The sequence below is a fragment of the Patiria miniata genome, unplaced genomic scaffold (genome assembly GCF_015706575.1).
Source record: "Patiria miniata isolate m_02_andy unplaced genomic scaffold, ASM1570657v1 HiC_scaffold_3, whole genome shotgun sequence".
NCBI lineage: Eukaryota > Metazoa > Echinodermata > Asteroidea > Valvatida > Asterinidae > Patiria > Patiria miniata.
The window spans coordinates 20,441,253-20,461,109 of NW_024037069.1; the positions used below are offsets into that span (position 1 = coordinate 20,441,253).

At 44.9% G+C, this 19,857-nt stretch overlaps 1 protein-coding gene across 1 annotated transcript; it reads left to right on the plus strand.

Annotated features, from left to right (window-relative positions):
- Window positions 1-1,330: 1,330 nt before the first annotated feature.
- On the plus strand, window positions 1,331-19,335 carry LOC119736547. Its single transcript, XM_038210560.1, has 14 exons — window positions 1,331-1,412; window positions 1,630-1,659; window positions 1,880-2,149; window positions 3,725-3,832; window positions 4,340-4,489; window positions 6,097-6,210; window positions 6,548-6,661; window positions 7,728-7,997; window positions 8,523-8,639; window positions 9,280-9,393; window positions 11,459-11,692; window positions 12,026-12,286; window positions 17,671-17,788; window positions 18,341-19,335. The coding sequence occupies exons 1-14, from the start codon at window positions 1,331-1,333 to the stop codon at window positions 18,648-18,650; spliced, it is 2,292 nt and encodes a 763-aa protein (XP_038066488.1). The 3' UTR covers window positions 18,651-19,335.
- The last annotated feature ends 522 nt before the right edge of the window (window positions 19,336-19,857 follow it).

The window sequence follows — 19,857 nt, forward strand, 5'->3', positions numbered from 1 at the left end:
CATATTGATGCCGCGTGATGCATGCCTGGAATCGCTAGGGTCCGAGTGCCTAAGTCCCAAATGCTAGATTTATTAATTCAAGCCCTAGCACTATATGTCTTTCTATGCGTAAAGACAGGCCCGTCGCCTGGTGGGCCCCCTTGGCGAACACTTGACCCCCCCCCCCCCGGCAAAAGCCATATATGTGTATTTGTTTATTTTTATGGTAGTGGGCCCCCTATAGTTGATACTCTGCCCCCCCCCCCCCCGATGCTCAGGGCTGGCGACGGGCCTTCGTAAAGACTTTATAATTCCGCCCCTCTTTAGACTTCAACTCTCCTCCCCGACCCCTACCCCACCACACCCCCGGGGAATCCTGGCTCCACCACTGCACTTGTGGAAGTTTTGAACTGTTGACGGTGCAATGATAATGTCGATGAGGAGCATCAAACCTACTTGGATGACGAATGCACCTTTTTCGATACAGTCAAGGTCATGTTTACTTCAGCTGTCACAGGCTCAACCCGTCACAAGATCAGACAGACGGCAATTAATTACCATCGCAAAGAGGGAGAAGGTAGTACAGAGAATATGATTTGTTTGTCCATTAAAGCACTCCGAAGTTAATGTCTGCCTCGTGTCCGCTGAAAAAAAAATCAGTTAGGCCAAAAAAAAAAATACTCGGTCTCTGGTCAGCGCGCGCGTCGATTTTAAACATGTGCATCAACTTTTTTTTCTTCAAATTAACACGGAAGCTACAACAGCGCCCTCTATTGCCGCGCCTCCTCACATTTTTGTACCAAGGAGCACCAAGGAATGGGGAAATTGCACCAAGGCAAATGAAAAGGGCACCAAGGCAACTTACGGAGGACACCAATGTATAATAAGGACACAAAAAAACAAAATAGTACACACCTTGTCTGTACAATACAAGCTTGAAAAAAAAAGCCCCCCCCAAAAAAAAAAAAAAAAAAACGCGTCGGCGCATCAATTCTGGAACTTCGGTCTGACCAGAGACCGATTTTTTTTTTTGGCCTTAATGATGAGAGACGGATTTTATGAAAACTGACGTCTGGTTAAAAGCAAAATAATTAATCTAATAACTTGAGCTCTTCAAACGGCGGCTCAAACCCGCGAATAGAAACGGACAATAAAACAAACATTTTAGGCTCACTGGGGCATTTTGGCTTGCGATTCCATCCCCAGTCGGCTAAAAAAACAATCATCTACTTCTGGCTGCAGCGATGACACGTCTTGATTAAGCACCGCGATTATTACGGACTCGTTCTGAAAAATATAACGGCACTGAAAGGTCCGGCAAACTGAATCTAGCAGGGCGCGACGACACGCGATGGCCGGTGGATCGCACCGATTCGCGGGGTGGCCTCAACTAGCCGCAGCGGTGGTGTTAATTCAGATTACTACAATCACTGGTAAGAATGGTGTACAGCCAGTGGGTTTTTTATGGTCCCAGTGGGCCAACTTATAGAGTCATCTTAATGTTACCTCTCTGGATGACTCAATGACTGGACTTAGTGACTGACTGACTGACTTACTATATCCACGGGCGGATCCAGAACACAATTTTTTTGGGGGGCCCAAAAATCATGATATAATAACTAATGAAAATATTTTGTTTGTAATTGACAGATTGCGTAGAAGCGTTTCCCGAAAGATCAGGTAAGGGCAATTTTACAGACATCGTAGTTTTGTTTGAAATCCAAACGTATACCCTCCCCCTCCTTTTCCCCCACTTCACTTACACAGCCACGCCCCTTAGACCACCCTAACACCTTTACAAAAAAAGGAGAAAATATACAGGACAATACAGTTCTCATTTTCTTTCATTTTATTTCTGAGAGTTTAAGCCTTTTTTGCATATATTTCGTGGCTTTGTCAGGTGATTTCATCCCTCCGCAATTTGTTACCTGCCCGGGAAACATTGACCGGACCGGATCGGTGGGCAACGCGACTGCCGGTGTGTCGGTGTCCTGGCCCCCACCAAACGCCACCGACAGCGGCGGTGGAACGGTGAGTCTCTACCAAACGGCCGGGCTTCCGTCTGGTTCCCGCTTTCACGAAGGAACACATTTCATCGCCTATACTGCAACGGATGCTGCGGGGAATACGGCTACATGCTCGTTTTACGTTCAAGTTGCTTTCAACGCTGGTAAGTGAAACGCTGTATAAATCAGTGGGGTAAACTACAGGGGGCAAGGGGGAACGTGTCCCCCCGGTGGATGTCCATGTCTCCCTCCCTTATTTGAAAACAAAAATTCCGTCCCTTGAAAGTTGATGCACCCCTAGTGGCCCCCCAGAAGTTATACGTCAGTTTCTGTAATCGCTTTGTAAATTTAGACATCTATATTGACTTTATCCCATGTAGCACAAGACTCGAAACCCATGTAGCTAGAAAGCAAACCTTTTTAAAAAAGATCATGATTAAAAGTTTCTGTTACAAACTACAAGCAATAGAGTTTAACTTAAGGCATTTAAAACGTCTTAATTTTTGACAGTTTCCTTATATGTTTTACTGCACAATGCAAAACGTCGTATATTACCTCGACGAGTTACGACGTTTTGACAATATTATACATAGCACGTCGTTTTAAGCGAAAACGTCGTATGTTGATCTCATTCATTCAAAAGTTCTTTTATCTAAATTTACGGGCGATAACAAAGAGTTCAACATATTGAACATGTTTCTGAATAAATTATCTTCCTGAGGTTACTTTATCTTTTAATTCAATGAAACGCAAAAATGTAGCGAGCCACCTCAAAGCTACATGCGCTTTTCTCGAAACGACTCAAAACTGAATTACGACTTTTTGCACTAACACGACGATACACAAAACTAAGAGTCATGTTTACATTTGTGATCCGATAAACCATGCCTTGATCATGACGTCATCATGACTAAATCAAAGTAATTACAAACGATTTAAGGTTTAAATTGACAAAACACTTTCATTTATAACTTTTTAATCTGAATTGAGTATTGCCTGATAACTTCCAGGGTTGACTGAAGTGCGTGATAAAATTAATATAACTTTAATTAAAAATATGATTTGAAACAAATTATTCAACTTATGATCAATACGGGTTGCTTAACACAAACGAAAGGACGCCCTTAAGCCGTGCTCTTTTGAATGGTGATAAACATTCTCTGGAGATTGACAAACTAATACTTTTATGGAAAAAAAACTATATCCAACCCTACCAAATAATTCCCAGATAGGCCTACGTCTAGTGCCAGAATTCTAACCAATCTATGGCATTTTCATACTGTCGTCTTGCCGTAAGTGAAACCAAGTCCCCGGCATCGGACTCGAACACGAGTCTGGGTCGGCTGCAGATTTGGGATCAAACGAGCATCGGCACTGGTAAGGGGCCAAGGGCTGCGGAAATGACATTTAAGTATTTCCTTTTTAATTGCGAGAAGGATTGATTTAATCATGGAGGAAGATAGATTGCTGAATGATAAAGTTCCGTAGGCTGACCCTATTGACTCCATCCTGGTAGATGTCTGGTGCTTATCTGTGAGGAAAACTACCAGTTATCAAGTCAACTACCAGTTATCAGTCAACTACCAGGGCTTTAAATTTCACTGTAAAGAATGGCGGGGAAATCAACAAGAATATGGCCAAGGATTATCTGTTACCGAGATTCAGCACAAATCGTTTTTCAAATTAAAACCATTTTAGCTTCCAGTCGAATGAATTCCTTTTATTTCTATTTCTTGAAGATTACTGTTCGTCTCACCCATGTCTGAATGGAGGGCTTTGTGTTTCTGCGACCAACTCATACCTGTGTGTTTGCACAACAGGATATGTCGGTGTTCGATGTGATGCAGGTATAAACGCAAACAACTTTACCAATATAGGCCTACACAAAAATTGTCCACTCATTTTTTCCAAAGTTTGCTGATATTTTCAAAATTGCAACATACGATTTGGGTTGGATTTAGTTTTTTTTTTGGAGTAAGGTCAATTTTAGTACACAAATTTATTTCATAATACCATTTGTCTAGTTATGAAATGAGTAATCAAAAATCAGAAACTTATTTGTACATTATACTTTTTGCAAATATAAGAATGCAAATAGTTGTACTACAACTACTACTGGTGGACAACATAAATTAGCAAAGGAAGTTATTCATTGATTTATTGACTACTTCTGATTTTAAATGAATACTGAGAACTGAAACGTGAATAATATACGGAATATGAATCCCACACTTTGGCGATAAGTAATTAACCATTCTTTTGTACTTTTTCAACCCAGAGTGTTTCAATAATGTATCGAGTTGCGTAAAAGAGGAATTTTAGTAAATGCATCCTATTTTCTTTGCTTCTGCTAGATTTAAATGAATGTGCGTCAGTCCCATGCCTTAATGGCGGTGTTTGCAACGACGGTGTAGGCAGATATGATTGCTCCTGTAGGCCAGGCTATACCGGTACACACTGTGAGGTGTACGATCATGCATCAACAACGCCCAGCCCAACCCCAGGTTAGTTATTCATGATTTCCTTGGAGTTCTTGTAGATGAAGGCATTGTTCAACTAGAATGAGAACACAAACAACGTGCCCCTAAAATAACAAACAATTTCTTTATATTAAATATAATAAGACAGACTCAAAACAAATCTGTCCAAGTTTAAACTCACACTACCCCACGGTACAAAACAGCTCAATCGCTCTACCCACCAGTCCCTAACCCCAACCTCTTTTCCCTTATATACTCCTCCCTCTTTTGAACAAAGTTTACCCCCTATCCCGCCCCTCTAAACACGCCGCTGCACCATTTGTTTCGGATCCGTAACATGTAATCACTACTTCGCACGCGATCACATTAACCAACTGAAAGACAATGGATCCTTCATCATTACCGCTATATAAATTGTCCATCAGACATTATACACCGATAACCGCTTCCCCCTAAAATTTGCTATCGGTTTCAAGCACCATGATCTTTGAAATTCAAATTCATGCTATATACGGATCCGAGGCTAACATTAACGTAACTATAACCGAGCCTATACCAAATAATTCCCAGATATAGACTTACGTCTAGTGCCAGAATTCTGAGGCATTTTCGAACTATCGTCTCGCCGTATAAGCGAAACCGAGACCCACCGAACACTAGTATACTAGGAAGCCATATCGTTCACACTTAACTGGGTTGTACCCCAGGTCGGCAGCAGATTTTGGATTTTCTATCCGGAAAGAGCCTCTCAACCCTGGGCCCGATCAGTACCCGTGTTGAGCGCTGGCCCCGTGTAGGAGAATTATTGCTTGTGTGGGAGTGCTTTTCACACTAGACACGGGGATTGTAAGCTTTTTGTGTGTCTCACCGTGCGTGGAAGTGGTCATGTCCCGTTCTCCTTGTTCCACTCTTAAGATCCATGTTCACCGTCATCCTGTGTGGACCAGGCCCGGATTACCCAATAGGCACAGTAGGCACTGTTCCTAGGGCCTACGAAAAATTCAGGGGTCTACGAAAAATTCAGGGGCCTACGAAAAATTTGGGGCCTACGAAACATTTGAGGGCCTACGAAAATACCGCAATGCGCCATAAAACACATAATTATATAGGCCGTTTCTGCCTGCAATCAGCGACCCCCTATTATCTCTCTTTTGTTTTTACTTATAAGGAAGACCTCCCATATGTTTTGTACACGGTCGCCAAGTTTTCGTCCCCTACATTCTATGAGCTCGAAATAGCTGATTCAGTGACTCCAAACTCTAAAATGAAGTTTAAATGATGAAACTAACTTGGTTAAAGTGGTCAGAAATGGCCGCAGAAATGGCGTCCATTTTTTTCGGGGCCCCTATGCGGGCCCCAAACCATACGCCGTTAGTAAGCTGACATGTATGTACCGTCCCCCACTTTTGAGAAGCGATTGAAGCCCTTGTTGCCAAAATGCTTTTAGAGCTAGGACCTATATACCAATTTATCCTGGCTTGATTTGTACAACGCTTTCTAAGTTCATAGCATCATCATTAATTTGGTGCCAGTGCGTGCCTATAGCCATTAATAAAACGGAGATTGTAGCTTTTCGTGTGTCTCATCGTCAAAGTGTTCCTGTCCTGTTCTCCTTGTTGTACTCTTCTTAGATCCATGTTCGCCACCACCCTGTCAAAACGGCGGATCGTGTATGGCGTCTCTTGGGAGTTATTATACCTGCGTGTGTGCCGCTGGGTCCTACGGAGCTAACTGTGAACACCAAGGTATTAAGAAACACGTTATCGGTGCCAAACCACAGTTTAAAGTCAAGTTAAAACACTTCAGATGAAAAATGTCTGTTTTGCATTTCAACTAGAAAGATTTTTCTCTTTGTGTTCACTTAAGAATCTCATCCATGTTTCTTTATTATCCACTTCCATTGCTTCACAATCTTACGGAAGACAGATAGTGTCACTCAATATATTCACACGTACAAAAAATATATACTCAGACTTATTGATTGGTACTATCCGTCTTCCGTACAATCGGATCGTTTTGCTTTGGTTTTTTTTTTTATGCTAAGCATGGTTTGTGTTTGTTTTGACATCTCCCTTTCCATAGATCCATGTTCCCGATCGCCATGTCATAACGGCGGAACGTGCCACCGGGTCAGTAACGAGAACTTTTCCTGCGACTGTGCGGTCGGTTTTAGCGGCTCCCTATGCGAGAACGGAGGTATATTTGATTTGAATTCATCAGTATCAACTATTGTGAGCAAAGGTGTTCAATAAAATTGTCCCCAAAAATTAATCAAAGGCCTATTGAAGAGAAACAAATTATCCGACGCTTGTTTGATGACAAGCACTCCTGCATGTTACCCCGTCCATGATCGTCCGCACCAATAGACCTTGTATAGCAGCCATCTTAGAGGGCAATGCCTTTGTGTTTTGCTAGCCTTCTAAAATGGCCGCTACGCGTAAGGTATATGCCATATTTTGAGCAAATCAGGACGCTGTTACGACGCTAACTAGTGGGCAAGTTAGTTCGACTGAACGCACACTAAATGATGAACGCACGCTACAGCCGAAGATGGTTGGGCTATAGTTTAGTCGACTATTCAGGACCAGCCTAAAGCGACTTGTGCGGTCGCGCCACGATTTATAGCTGGTTATCAATAGCAAGTTTTCATAGCATAGTGCAGAGGGGACCGATATCAACAAATATGGCGGAACTTAACGAAAACTGTGAGTGCTAAATTTCATCATTGCATAGTTTTTCCATGTTAGTTCACCATTGTACAATAATAAAGGTGAATATGTATTAAGGTGTCCTTAACCACGCAATCACCATTATTTGTGTAATTAAACAGAAACATCAAGCGTTGAAAATATTAATTATTATTGTTCAGCGGATTTGTGTCCACGCACTTCAATTTCAGTGCGCATGCGCTAGGTACGTCACAAACCAACCACTAGTAAACCATTGGTCCTTGATCGAACTTGCTCGTAAATGAAAAAAATGTAGCAACTTCACTTCAATGTTAAAAAAAATGCAAGATGATCAAAAGTCCTTGTTGAATTAATAGAAAATGTAAACTTGCTCACGTCTCCTCACAACGCCCTCATTCGCGCAAAATGACACAATTAGGGCCTAACACAACAAAATACTTTTGAGTTATTGTCATAAAACATGAGGGCGCTGCCACAAAAAGAAATTAAAGAGGACAATACAGTTCTCATTTTCTTCTATTTTATTTCTGAGAGTTTAAGCATTTTTTGCATATGTTTCGTGGCTTTGTCAGTTGATTTCATCCCTCCGCAATTTGTTACCTGCCCGGGAAACATTGACCGGACCGGATCGGTGGGCAACGCGACTGCCGGTGTGTCGGTGTCCTGGCCCCCACCAAACGCCACCGACAGCGGCGGTGGAACGGTGACTCTCTACCAAACGGCCGGGCTTCCGTCTGGTTCCCGCTTTCACGAAGGAACACATTCCATCGCCTATACTGCAATAGATGCCGCGGGGAATACGGCTACATGCTCGTTTTACGTTCAAGTTGCTTTCAACGCTGGTAAGTGAAACGCTGTAATCAGTGGGCAACTACGGGGGGGGGGGGGGGGGGGGGGGGGGGAACGTGTCCCCCGGCAGATGTCCATGTCCCCCTCCCCTATTTGAAAACAAAAATTCCCCCTTGAAAAGTAGATGCATGCGTGGTGCCCTCCCCCCCCCCCCCCCAGAAGTTACGTCGGTCTCTGCAATCGCTTTGTAAATTAAGACATCCATAATATTTCGACTTTATTTCGTGTTTCGGAAGGCTCGCTACCCTTTAGCTAGAAAGCAAATAAAGATCCAGTTTATCATTTTCTTCGAAAAAACTACAAGCAATAAACATGACCGTCGCCAGGATTTTTTTTCTGGAGGGGGGGGGGCAAAGCACATTACTTCCCACAATCCTTGTAGATTCTCAATTTATCAAATTTTCGAGGCCGGGCGGGAGACATTTGCCCATCCCACCCCCATTGACACCCCTGCGGACGCCCAATATGCATTGATTTAACAGCAATATGACTTTGAACTTGTTTTTCCTCCTTCCTAGATCCCTGTTCACCACCACCATGTCTGAACGGCGGAGTGTGCACAAGGACTGGCGTGAGACTTTATACCTGCAGGTGTGCCGCTGGGTTCTACGGAGCTAACTGTGAGCATGTGCAAGGTAAAGGAAACAGACTTAGTTGATGGCAAACCATCGTGTAGATGACAAACCATCGTGTAGATGACAAACCATCGTGTAGATGACAAACCATCGTGTAGATGACAAACCATCGTGTAGATGACAAACCATCGTGTAGCGGGTGTTCAAATAGTATGGCGTCTGATGGGAGTTATTATACCTGCGTGTGTGCCGCTGGGTCCTACGGAGCTCACTGTGAACACCAAGGTATTAAGAAACAAGTTATCGGTGCCAAACCACAGTTTAAAGTCAAGTTTAAAAACTTCAGATGAAAAATGTCTGTTTTGCTTTTCATCTAAAAATGTTTTTATCTTTGAGTTCACTTAGGAATCTCATCGATGTTTCTTAATTATCAACATCCATCGCTTCACAATCTTACGGAAGACAGATAGTGTCACTCAATAAGTCTATATATATTTTTTGTACTGTGAAAATATTTTTTGTACAGCGGCCGCCACATAATAAGTGGCGGCCGCTGTTCAAAAAAATATATTCATACGTACAAAAAATATATATAGACTTCTTCTTACGTACAATCGGATCGTTTTGTTTTGGTTTGTTGTTTTTTTGTTTTTTTGCTAAGTATGGTTTGTGTTTTGTTTTGACACCTCTCTTTCCATAGATCCATGTTCCCGATCGCCATGTCTTAACGGCGGAACGTGCCAACGGGTCAGTAACGAAAACTTTTCCTGCGATTGTGCGGTTGGTTTTAGCGGCTCCCTATGCGAGAACGGAGGTATATTTCATTTGAATTCATCAGTATCAACCATTGTGAGCAACGGTGTTCAATAAAATTGTCCCCCAAAATGAACCAAAGGCCTATTGAAGAGAAACAAATTATCCGACGTTCCATTTTCAGGAGTTTCACAGTGTTTGATGACAAGCCGCTCCTGCATGTTACCCCGTCCATGATCGTCCGCACCAATAGACCTTGTATAGCGGCCATCTTAGAGGCCAATGCCTTTGTGTTTTGCTAGCTTTCTAAAATGGCCGCTACGCGTAAGGTATATGCCATATTTTGAGCAAGTCAGGACGCTGTTACGACGCTAACTAGTGGGCAAGTTAGTTCGACTGAACGCACACTTAAAGAGGTTGTGGAATGCTCGAAGACATTTCCGTCATTTTTCGGGTATATGTAGCCTATGGTGTGATGAAATAAAAACGACTATTGTTTCTGTCATGATATGAGTACAAAAGGTACTTTTGAGAGCTGTTTTTCAGGTCCAGTTTCGACCCGAACGTGCAACTGTGTGAAAGTCGTCGTTGCGGGCAGCAAACAAAACACAGTAAATCGTGACGTAATAAACAGGACTCGTGTATGCTACTGGGCATTGGGAGTCCTGTTTATTACGTCACGATTTACTGTGTTTTGTTTGCTGCCCGCAACGACGACTTTCACACAGTTGCACGTTCGGGTCGAAACTGGACCTGAAAAAAGCTCTCAAAAGTACCTTTTGTACTCATTTCATGACAGAAACAATAGTCGTTTTTATTTCATCACACCTTAGGCTACATATACCCGAAAAATGACGGAAATGTCTTCGAGCATTCCACAACCTCTTTAATGATGAACGCACGCTACAGCCGACGATGGTTGGGCTATAGTTTAGTCGACTATTCAGGACCAGCCTGAAGCGACTTGTGCGGTCGCGCCACGATTTACAGCTGGTTATCAATAGCAAGTTTTCATAGCATAGTGCAGAGGGGACCGATATCAACAAATATGGCGGAACTTAACGAAAACTGTGAGTGCTAAATTTCATTTTCATTGCATAGTTTTTCCATGTTAGTTCACCATTGTACAATAATAAAGGTGAATATGTATAAGGTGTTTTTAACCACGCAATCACCATTATTTGTGTCATTAAACAGGAACATCAAGCGTTGAAAATATTTATTATTATTGGTCAGCGGATTTGTGTCCACGCACTTCAATTTCAGTACGCATGCGCTAGGTACGTCACGAACCAACCACTAGTAAACCATTGGTCCTTGATCGAACTTGCTCGTAAAATGAGGAAAATGTAGCAACTTCACTTCAATGTTAAAAAATGCAAGATGATAAAAAGTCCTTGTTGAATTAATAGAAAATTGTAAACTTGCTCACGCCTCCTCACAACGCCCTCATTCGCGCAAAATGACACATTAACACAACAAAATACTTTTGAGTTATTGTCATGAAACGTGAGGGCGCTGGCACAAAAAGCCACGCCTACTTTTGACAGGCCTCTTACTGATGCCGAATCCTGGAGAAAAATGAGTTGACCGTTTTCACTTGTTCGTTCACACTGCACTGACCAGTGGCCCGGGGTCACGGCACATGCGGAAGATGAGAAGGAACATTTCCCACACTACTTTGTAACGCATTCGTTTCCTTCACACATTTCAGTGAAAGGGGACATTAGCAGTCACCAACTCCATAATGGGGACGAGTTGTCTGTTTTGGATCTAGTCCTGGCCCAAGACTTTGAATTAAGTTCGTCTATAACGTACAGCCGATCCCTGGCGGCGATTCATGGCGCTGATAGGAGCAGTCCAATGACATCAAAAGTAGGAGGCGCTATCGACGAGACGAATGAAACTCAAAATCAAAATTTCGATTTGATTCAGCTTCCCGATAGCGCCTTCGAGACAGATTATCTGCACTGGCCAAGAAAGGAGAATAATTATAATCCAATCCAGTTTCGGCCAGAGATTATTTTGGGATCTAACTTTGCCGATGTGTCATTGCTAAAAAATGTACAGACTTGGGCCTGTTTGCATTTAGGCATTTTATACAAAATGATTCTTTTTATACTCAGCTTTCGAAAGTTGTCCGGAGAGCATTCGTGTGACCCTGCCCCTCGGTGAGACACATGGCTACGTCACTTGGGCCGAGCCCGAACTCAGCGTCGGATTTGAATTGGGGATGGCCAGATCAAATTTCGAGCCTGGGAGTTCGTTCGCAATCGGGCATCACAGGGTCGTGTACATGTACGGGAATGCATATACCACGGGGTGTGTCTTCTATATCAACGTTGTTGTTGAAAACACAGGTAAGACATTTGCTGGGGTTGAACTTGAATATTCTTTGAGGTAAAACATGTCTCAGTTTAATAATCCCTGTTTGTTTTTATTTGTGTACGACACTGAAATCTTAAGAGATCCTAAAAAAATAAAAACACTTTTGAACCACCCCAACACCCTCCCCTAACCGATCTTGAAGTACGGCTCATTCGTACGGACGTCACCGACATAAAAGCAGTAGGGCCTACGTCTTAAAAGGTTGCAAAAATGCCTTACCAAAGTCCGTCATAAACCGCATTATTAATCCTTAAATTTTCCCACAAACCGTTAACAACGATTTAACTTTTTATTATAACCACTAGACCCTTACATTCAGGACTGCCCTCAAGATGTCCAAGTTAACCTACCGTCTGGCCAGCTCGAGGCCTACGTCACGTGGTCCCAACCCCAGGTGATTGGTGGTGGCGGGCACGTGGTCGATGTCGTCACAGCAGGGGGCGGGCAGACGAAACCTGGTGCCCGGTTCTCCGCTGGTAACCACGAGTTGGTCTATCAGATCAAGCAAAACGCCACCGAATGGCGGAGACTGTGTTCGTTCAACGTGAACGTCATGGAAAACGGAGGTAACATGATACCGCATATATGTCGGTTGGGAAAATATTCTGTTATCTACTGGTGTCTATAAAGCTCATTTATGATAACGAATTCATTTATCAAAACTACTGTGTTCCTCACTGCCAAAACTTTAAGTCACTTTTAAGAAAGGGAAGAGTAAACTTTTAATTTTTTGCTTCAAATTTACGTGAAATGTAAGTAAGTTTGAAAAACTCAAATATTAATATGAATCTGATTGTTGTAAACAATTCAATACATTTGTTGGTATAATACCAAGCTTTTGGGTGTTAAAGAAGCCTACTGATGTTTCATGGTTGTCGCCTTTCAATTAGCCGCCTTTTGGGGTTTGGAAGATATGGTATCTAGGAACACAGGGAAACAATCGGTTTTTAATAAAAAGGCAATCATGGTTGCATTGTCATATCTTAACAAATTATAATAATAATGGTGGTCCTTCGGATCCGAAGAAGACGTCATAGTTAGGCAACTCGATGAACTCGAAGATGGCTCCGCAATCCGAAGCTGGATTGACAGAGTCTGGAGCAATGGGGGCATTGGAAGTCAGTCGTTGTCGTTGTTGTCGGCCGGTTGTCTCGCTGGTGGCGTTTTTCCCTCGCTGCAATCAGATGTTGTCGACGGGCCTCCTCGAACCTGGAGCTGGCCTTGTGCACAAGCGATCGCCAAAGTGGTCTATTACTGGCGTGGGACTCAAGGTCCTTAGGATGTATGTCGCACATCCGGAGGTTGGATTTGATGCAGTCCTTGAACCTCTTCTTGGGCCTGCCCTGCTTTCGTCTGCCGCACGCCAATTCGCCGTACAGCAGGTGTCTTGGCATCCGGTGTTCCTCCATGCGAATGACGTGCCCCACCCATCTCAGCTGGGCCTTGATGAGCACTGATTCTATGCTGTTAGACTTTGCACGGTCGAGAACCTCGAGGTTTGTGATGCGGTCATGCCACTGGATACCAAGGATGGAGCGGAGAGCACGCATGTGGAAGCTCTCCAGCTTTTTGATGTGCCTGCGATATAGTGTCCAAGATTCACATCCATAGAGGAGAGAGGGGAGAACCACGGCATTGTAAACTTTTAGTTTGGTCATCAGACGTATGTTGTGCTGGTTCAGGACTCTGTTGCGGAGCCTCCCTAGCGCTTGGCTTGCTTTGCTGATGCGGGTGTTGATCTCCTCATCAAGGGAGCCATCGTGTGAGATGATGCTACCCAGGTACCTGAAGCTCTGGATGTTGGAGAGCCGGGTGCCATCGATGGTGATGGTTGGAGGAGGGGAGTCGTTGTTTAAGGCAGGCTGGTGGAGCACTTCGGTCTTGCTGAGGCTGATTGTCAGGCCAAACAGCTTGCAGGCTTCTGAGAAGCGGTCCAGCATGAGCTGCAGGTCGGAGTCTGTGTGGGCCATCAGTGCGCAGTCATCGGCAAAAAGCGCTTCTTGGATGAGGTCGTAACGACACTTGGTTTTGGCGGTGAGGCGACGGAGGTTGAAGAGGGAGCCATCCAGGCGATAGCGGATGGAGACTCCTTTCTCCAGGTCTTGGTCGGCGTGGGATAGCATGTGGGCGTAAAAGATGTTAAACAGGACCGGCGCCAAGACGCAGCCCTGTTTCACACCATTGCTGATTGCGAACTCTTCGGTCACTTCGCCGCTAGTGAGGACCTGACCGGTCATGCCGTCGTGAAAGAGCCGTATCACTTTGATGAACTTCTTCGGGCATCCAATGCGTTCAAGCACAGTCCAGAGAGCTTCTCTGTTGACCGTGTCGAACGCCTTGGTCAGGTCAATGAACACTGAATAGAAGGGCCTGTTCTGTTCTGTACACTTTTCCTGTAGTTGTCTCACAGCAAAAATCATGTCTACCGTGCTTCTGTCGTATCTAAAGCCACACTGTGCTTCGGGAAGAATTCGCTCAGAGACGGTGACCAGCCTGTTGAGGATGACCCTTGCAAAGATTTTCCCGGCAATGGAGAGAAGCGAGATGCCCCTGTAGTTGCCGCAGTCCGCCCTGCTACCCTTGTTTTTGTACAAGGAGACTATGAGGGCATCACGGAAGTCATCCGGCATCTTCTCCTCGTCCCACACACTCTGCAGAATATTGTGGAAGGCTTCAAGGGCGTTGGGGCCTAGTGCTTTGTAGATCTCTGCAGGTATGCTGTCCTTCCCTGACGCTTTGCCGGAGCTGGTCTGGCGGATTGCCTTCTTAATCTCTGTCATTGTGGGGGGAGAGTCGAGTTCCTCCACTGCAGGTTGCTGTGGAATCTGGTGAAGCGCGGCCGGGTCCACGGTTGACGGTCTATTGAGTAGGGTGCTGAAGTGTTCCTTCCAGCGTTCTTGGAGCCCTGCCTGGTCCTTGATCAGGGTTGCGCCGTCCGAGGACAGCAGTGGTGAGCATACCGAGGTCGAGGGGCCATAGACTGTCTTCAGGGAGCTGAAGAATTTCTTGGTATTATGGGTGTCAGCGTACATCTGGACCTCTTCGGCTTTCGCCTGCCACCACTTGTCCTGCATCTCTCGCAGCTCAGCCTGCACCTTCGCCCGGAGGGACTTAAACCTCGCTTTTTTGGGCACTGAAATGGGATCGTTCTGCCATTCGGTGTAGGCTTTGTTCTTGGCAGAGAGGGCGGTTTGGATAGCTTCCTCATTCTCATCAAACCAGTCTTGGTGAGTCCTTGCTTTCGGGCCGAGCACCTCCTTCGCCGTCTCGGAGACGATGGTCTTGAAGGCAGACCATTTCCCGGTGCTATCACTCTCAGGGGGTGGGCCCTCCTGAAATTTTTCGTCGAGAGTCTGTTGGAACTTGGCGAGGTAGGACTCGTCCTTCAGCTTGGCAGTGTTGAAGGAGGCTCTGATGGTCTTGGGTTTATTTCTGTGTGGCAGTGGGATGTGCAGGTTCATGACCGATCTCACTAGTCTGTGGTCTGTCCAACACTCAGCACCTCTCATGGCGCGGGTCACGCAGACGTCCCTGATGTCACGTTGGCGTACGATGACAAAGTCTATCATATGCCAGTGTTTCGACCTTGGGTGCATCCACGTGGTTTTGTATTTATCCGCCATCCTGAACAAGGTGTTGGTGATGCACAACCCATGTTCCGCACACTTGCTGAGGAGGAGCAGGCCGTTGTCGTTGACATTTCCCACACCATGTCGCCCTAGGACTCTCTCCCAGTTGTCGTAGTCCCTGCCCACTCGCGCGTTGAAATCCCCGAGGATGACAAGCTTGTCAGCCTTGGGGGTAGTCTTGATGGTCTCGTCGAGGAGCTGGTAGAACTGTTCTTTGGCCTCATCTGTGCTTGAGAGTGTGGGTGCGTAGACACTAACAATAGTAAGGTTCCTGTTCTTACTGAGGGGGATGCGAAGCTTCATGAGTCGTTCGCTAATCCCAACTGGAAGCACAGGAAGGTTCTTCACAAGCGTTGACCTGATGGCGAATCCTACTCCGTGGATCCGGTCTTCAGCTTGCGGTTTTCCTTTCCAGAAGAAAGTGAATCCACCTCCCTCTTCCTTCAGGGATCCCTCGTCAGCAAAGCGGGTCTCGCTGAGTGCAGCGATATCGACACGGTAGCGCTGGAGTTCCCTAGCCACTAGCGCGGTTCTTCTCTCGGGTCTGCTGGTATTAGCTCGGTCGAGGAGTGTTCTGACATTCCAGGCTCCCACGATGAGTTTTCTTTTCATTTTACTTTCTTTATTATTATTTCGACCGCAGATTGGATGAGTCTGTCAACCGCGGTAAGCTGACCAGACTTAAGAGGGCAAAGCATTTGTTTAGGGTACCTTTTCTAACCCCCTCCCTCATGCGAGGGTGGGCAGTGCTAACCTAAAGAGGCTGCCCAGTCGCCCTGGGTGCTGCCGAGCTCTCCTGGTTGCCCTCAAAGTTCAGGAGAAGAGCGACCACTCTCCCAAAGGCCGCCTACGTGCAGGTTTGTGACTAACAACTGCCAGTGCTCACCAAACACCTGTTGCCTTCGCCACTCGCCCATCGCCGCAGGACTTTTTAAGGGGACGACAGATCGGTGATGAGTTGCATAACAGACCTGTGCGTGAGTGTTTTATAGTGGAAGAATCGTTGCACGGGGGTAATCCCACTCTCTCGGCCTGGTGAGTCTAGATCCAATGGCACGAAAAGCCGTTACAATTGGAGACTGCCAGGCTGCAGTGAATGACCAGGACTTACTATGTGTCACGTCCATGCTCTAACGCGCTCCACAAGCACTTGCTGACACCGCCTTCACGACCGTTGGATCCACTGTTGATCTCATCCGCTCACTCTGCCGGGAATCAGTCTTCACATGCTAGGGCTGACATACCCTAAATCCTTTGAAATTACTTTGCCGGGGATGTGGCCGCTGTCGCATGCAAACAGCTACGGGTATAGACTGCCAGCCAAGGCTAACGAGCTCTACCTGCCCGGGTTTGTGATCAGAGTTGTCCTTCTCCTAGGCAGACAGCCGTCCTAGGCTGACGAGTTCTACCTACCCGGGTTTGAGATCAGAGTTGTCCCTCTCCTAGGTGGACTGGCGACCAAGCCTACGAGCTCCACCTACCCGGAGCACCTGGTTATAGCGCCAGGAACACGCTGACACCCTCTGCCGTTCAGTAAAAAACAGGGTTGGCGCGAGAAGCCAGACAGTAGGATTTGGTTAGGAGAGGCTAATGTTGAGACGCTGTGCTGTGTAATGGGATATTTCAGTGGGAGAGGAGCTGCTCATTTCTCCAGTCCATCCCAGCACGTCCTAACCCATTTAACCCCATGGTGAGTAAAACAAAACAAAACAAATTATGCAAACATCTAACGCACAGACTGTACATGGTGAGTAAAACAAAACAAAACCCAAATGTTGGGACCATTGTTTTAGTGAAGTTCTGCATGTAGCACTTTCCAGATCTAGGATATGAGAGCCCAATTCATAAGCTTTCTTTTAGTACAAGAATTATTCAAATCGCTTGTGTACTTTTTAAGTTACGGAATTTTAAACACAACCACCATTTTAAAGTTCTGTCCACGGATCACTAACAAGGTGTACGTTGACTGCGTTCTTTCAGCAACACGAAAAAAAATCACACACGTCCCTATGTGATTTGTTTTCGTTTTGCTGAAAGAACACTTACCTTTTTGTGATCCGTGGACAGAACTGTAACGGTGCATGGTTGTGTTTAACATTCCGTAACTTGAAAAGTACACTGATTTGAATGATTCTTGTACTAAAAGAAAGCTTATGGATTGGGCTTTCATTTCCTAGATTTTGAACGTGCTACGTGCAAAACTTCAAACAATGGTCCCGACATTTGGGTTCCTTTTTTTACTCAACCTTTACTATATATAAGAAGGATTTGGAACTTGATAGATTTGTCTATCTTACTTATGTTGTACCATATTCTTTCAGCCCCCGCCGCAAACGACTTTTACTGCGGCACCAGCGACCATACCACCACCCTCGTTCTCGGAAGTATTCTTATCGTCGCTGTAGTTGCATGCGTCGGCCTTTGCTTCCTGTATTCAAGGTAATACATGTAACATAAACGTTCAGTTAACGTTGTCACTTTTTCGAAAATTCTGGAAAACTATACCGAAGGGAAATAGGTCAGTCAGAGTAGAGAGGAGGCAGTATTCTCATGACGCAAAGCAACACAAACTATACCAATTCGGAAGCACTGAGGGCGTTGATCCTCATAGGCCGACTTGTATATGACTATCATCAGTGTTCAAATCTAAGGTGGCGTGACCCTTTTGATGACACCTTTTAACTTTAACTTGGCATACTTCAGCGGCCATTTTGAAGGTACTGATAGTCTTTTTTTCAAGACGTTCTTTGTTGTAGTATGATGCATGGAAAATGCCATATGGTTCACTATGGGCGAGTTATCCAGAAGACTCGGGGTGGCGTAATTATACATGTACTTGGTCAAGAAATCTCCCCTCAAAAACCAAATGGCCGCTGATTAATTTTGTGGCGCCCTCTGTTGTTCGGTCATCCCATGTTTTGCGGAGTACTCACATTTCACCTCACTGAGTTTATTCGAAAAGTGAGGGAAAATCATTGTTAAACTTTGCAGGACCAGACGACAGCTATCCAGAGGTGGGTCTCGTTCCATGGTTCCCATAGACTCTGTTGCAGCCAAGCCTAAGGCGATCAACAACATCAGCAACTTCAGCGACCCGGGGCAAAGGTCCAGGTACCAGACCAACACCCAGCAGCTCCCGCCCATCCCGCTGCCCAAACCTGGTCTGGTACCCGAGGACAACGCTTACGAGGCGTTGGACAACTACGGCTACATGTGCCTTGAGTTACAGAAGCACAACAGGGACGGGTACCAGCTGCCCAGAGCCGTGTACCAGGCGTCCAAAGGAATCAATGAGTATTAGCTATTGTCTTTGGAATTATGAACCACGCAGAGGGAAACTGACTAGGAATATTATACCAATTGAAAATTCAAACAAAGAAATTGACCGGAGCGGGCCACACTGGTTTATGGCTTCTGACTAGCGCCCCTTGAGCAAAGATATTGACCAATTTGGGAACCGCCAACATAGGTCTGGATAACTCAGTTGGTAGAGCACCGCAACGGTAATCCGGAGGTCGCAGGGTCAAGCTATTCAAGCCTTGCATGCTCCAGTCAATTTCTTTGTTCAATTTTTCAATTGTCTTTGAAATTTGTTGTTCAATTTCTTTAGTTAAAATATTGTGTCTAATAACCATTCGTTTATAATCTAGTGAGAATGCGCAGAACTTGTACGTGTATATACTGAGCCCCAAAGTGTGCAATCCTGAAGGAACCTATATAATGGCGGGAAGCCTTGTCACTTTTTTTGTGACAAGTTTGTAAACAGGTAATTGGTTGAAAAGTCTGATAATCAGATAATTGTTTGATCAGATAATTGTTTGGTCTGTATAAAATGTGTCCGTATTCCATTGTAGGCCCCTGATGTACCGGTACGTATGATGAATGTTTATGAGTGCAATGAAGAATGATTCCATTCGGTGACACGAGGCGAAGCTGAGCGGAATGGAACATCCCATCTGCTACTGAAAATTATTCTTTCCATTGCACGAATGTGAAACATTCCTTTTTTATTTGTTTTATACAATACATCTGAATAAATCCTCGTCATCTGACTGGTCAGAGCCATCAATCGTGCGACCGTGCAATGGAACTTCCATTTACAGCGGAATGGAACTTCTTCTTTTACCGTGCGACCGTGCCGTGAGTTGGGACGAATAATGTAATGACATGTGATCAACCACCCACCAATCAGATATGGGGATTTATTCAGGCATTGTGTAGAATGTGATATGTACTGATCCATGATTTGTTACTACCGGTAATGTGCTCTCTAAATTCTAAAGAGTGAACATTTACTCCATTCGAGTGAAGATTCACTCCCACAGTCGGAAATTAGTGACAAGACGTTTTAGAGTGACATTTCTTCAATCGTAAAGATCGAGTTTTCACTCGAGCTTCGACTGAAGTGGCTCATTTTTTCAGACTATTTCAATCGAAAATGAGAGTGATTTTCACTCTAAAACGTCTAGTTCCTAATTTTAGTCTTTGGAATTTAAAGAGTGTCTCCG

What these genes read in the sequence shown, in the direction of transcription:
- LOC119736547 (XM_038210560.1), top strand. Translation starts at nt 1,331, where the DNA reads ATGGCCGGTGGATCGCACCGATTCGCGGGGTGGCCTCAACTAGCCGCA. An exon ending in TAACTGTGAGCATGTGCAAG is followed by an intron (nt 8,640 to 9,279) that starts GTAAAGGAAACA and finishes CTCTTTCCATAG; the next exon opens with ATCCATGTTCCCGATCGCCA. An exon ending in CGTTGTTGTTGAAAACACAG is followed by an intron (nt 11,693 to 12,025) that starts GTAAGACATTTG and finishes TATAACCACTAG; the next exon opens with ACCCTTACATTCAGGACTGC.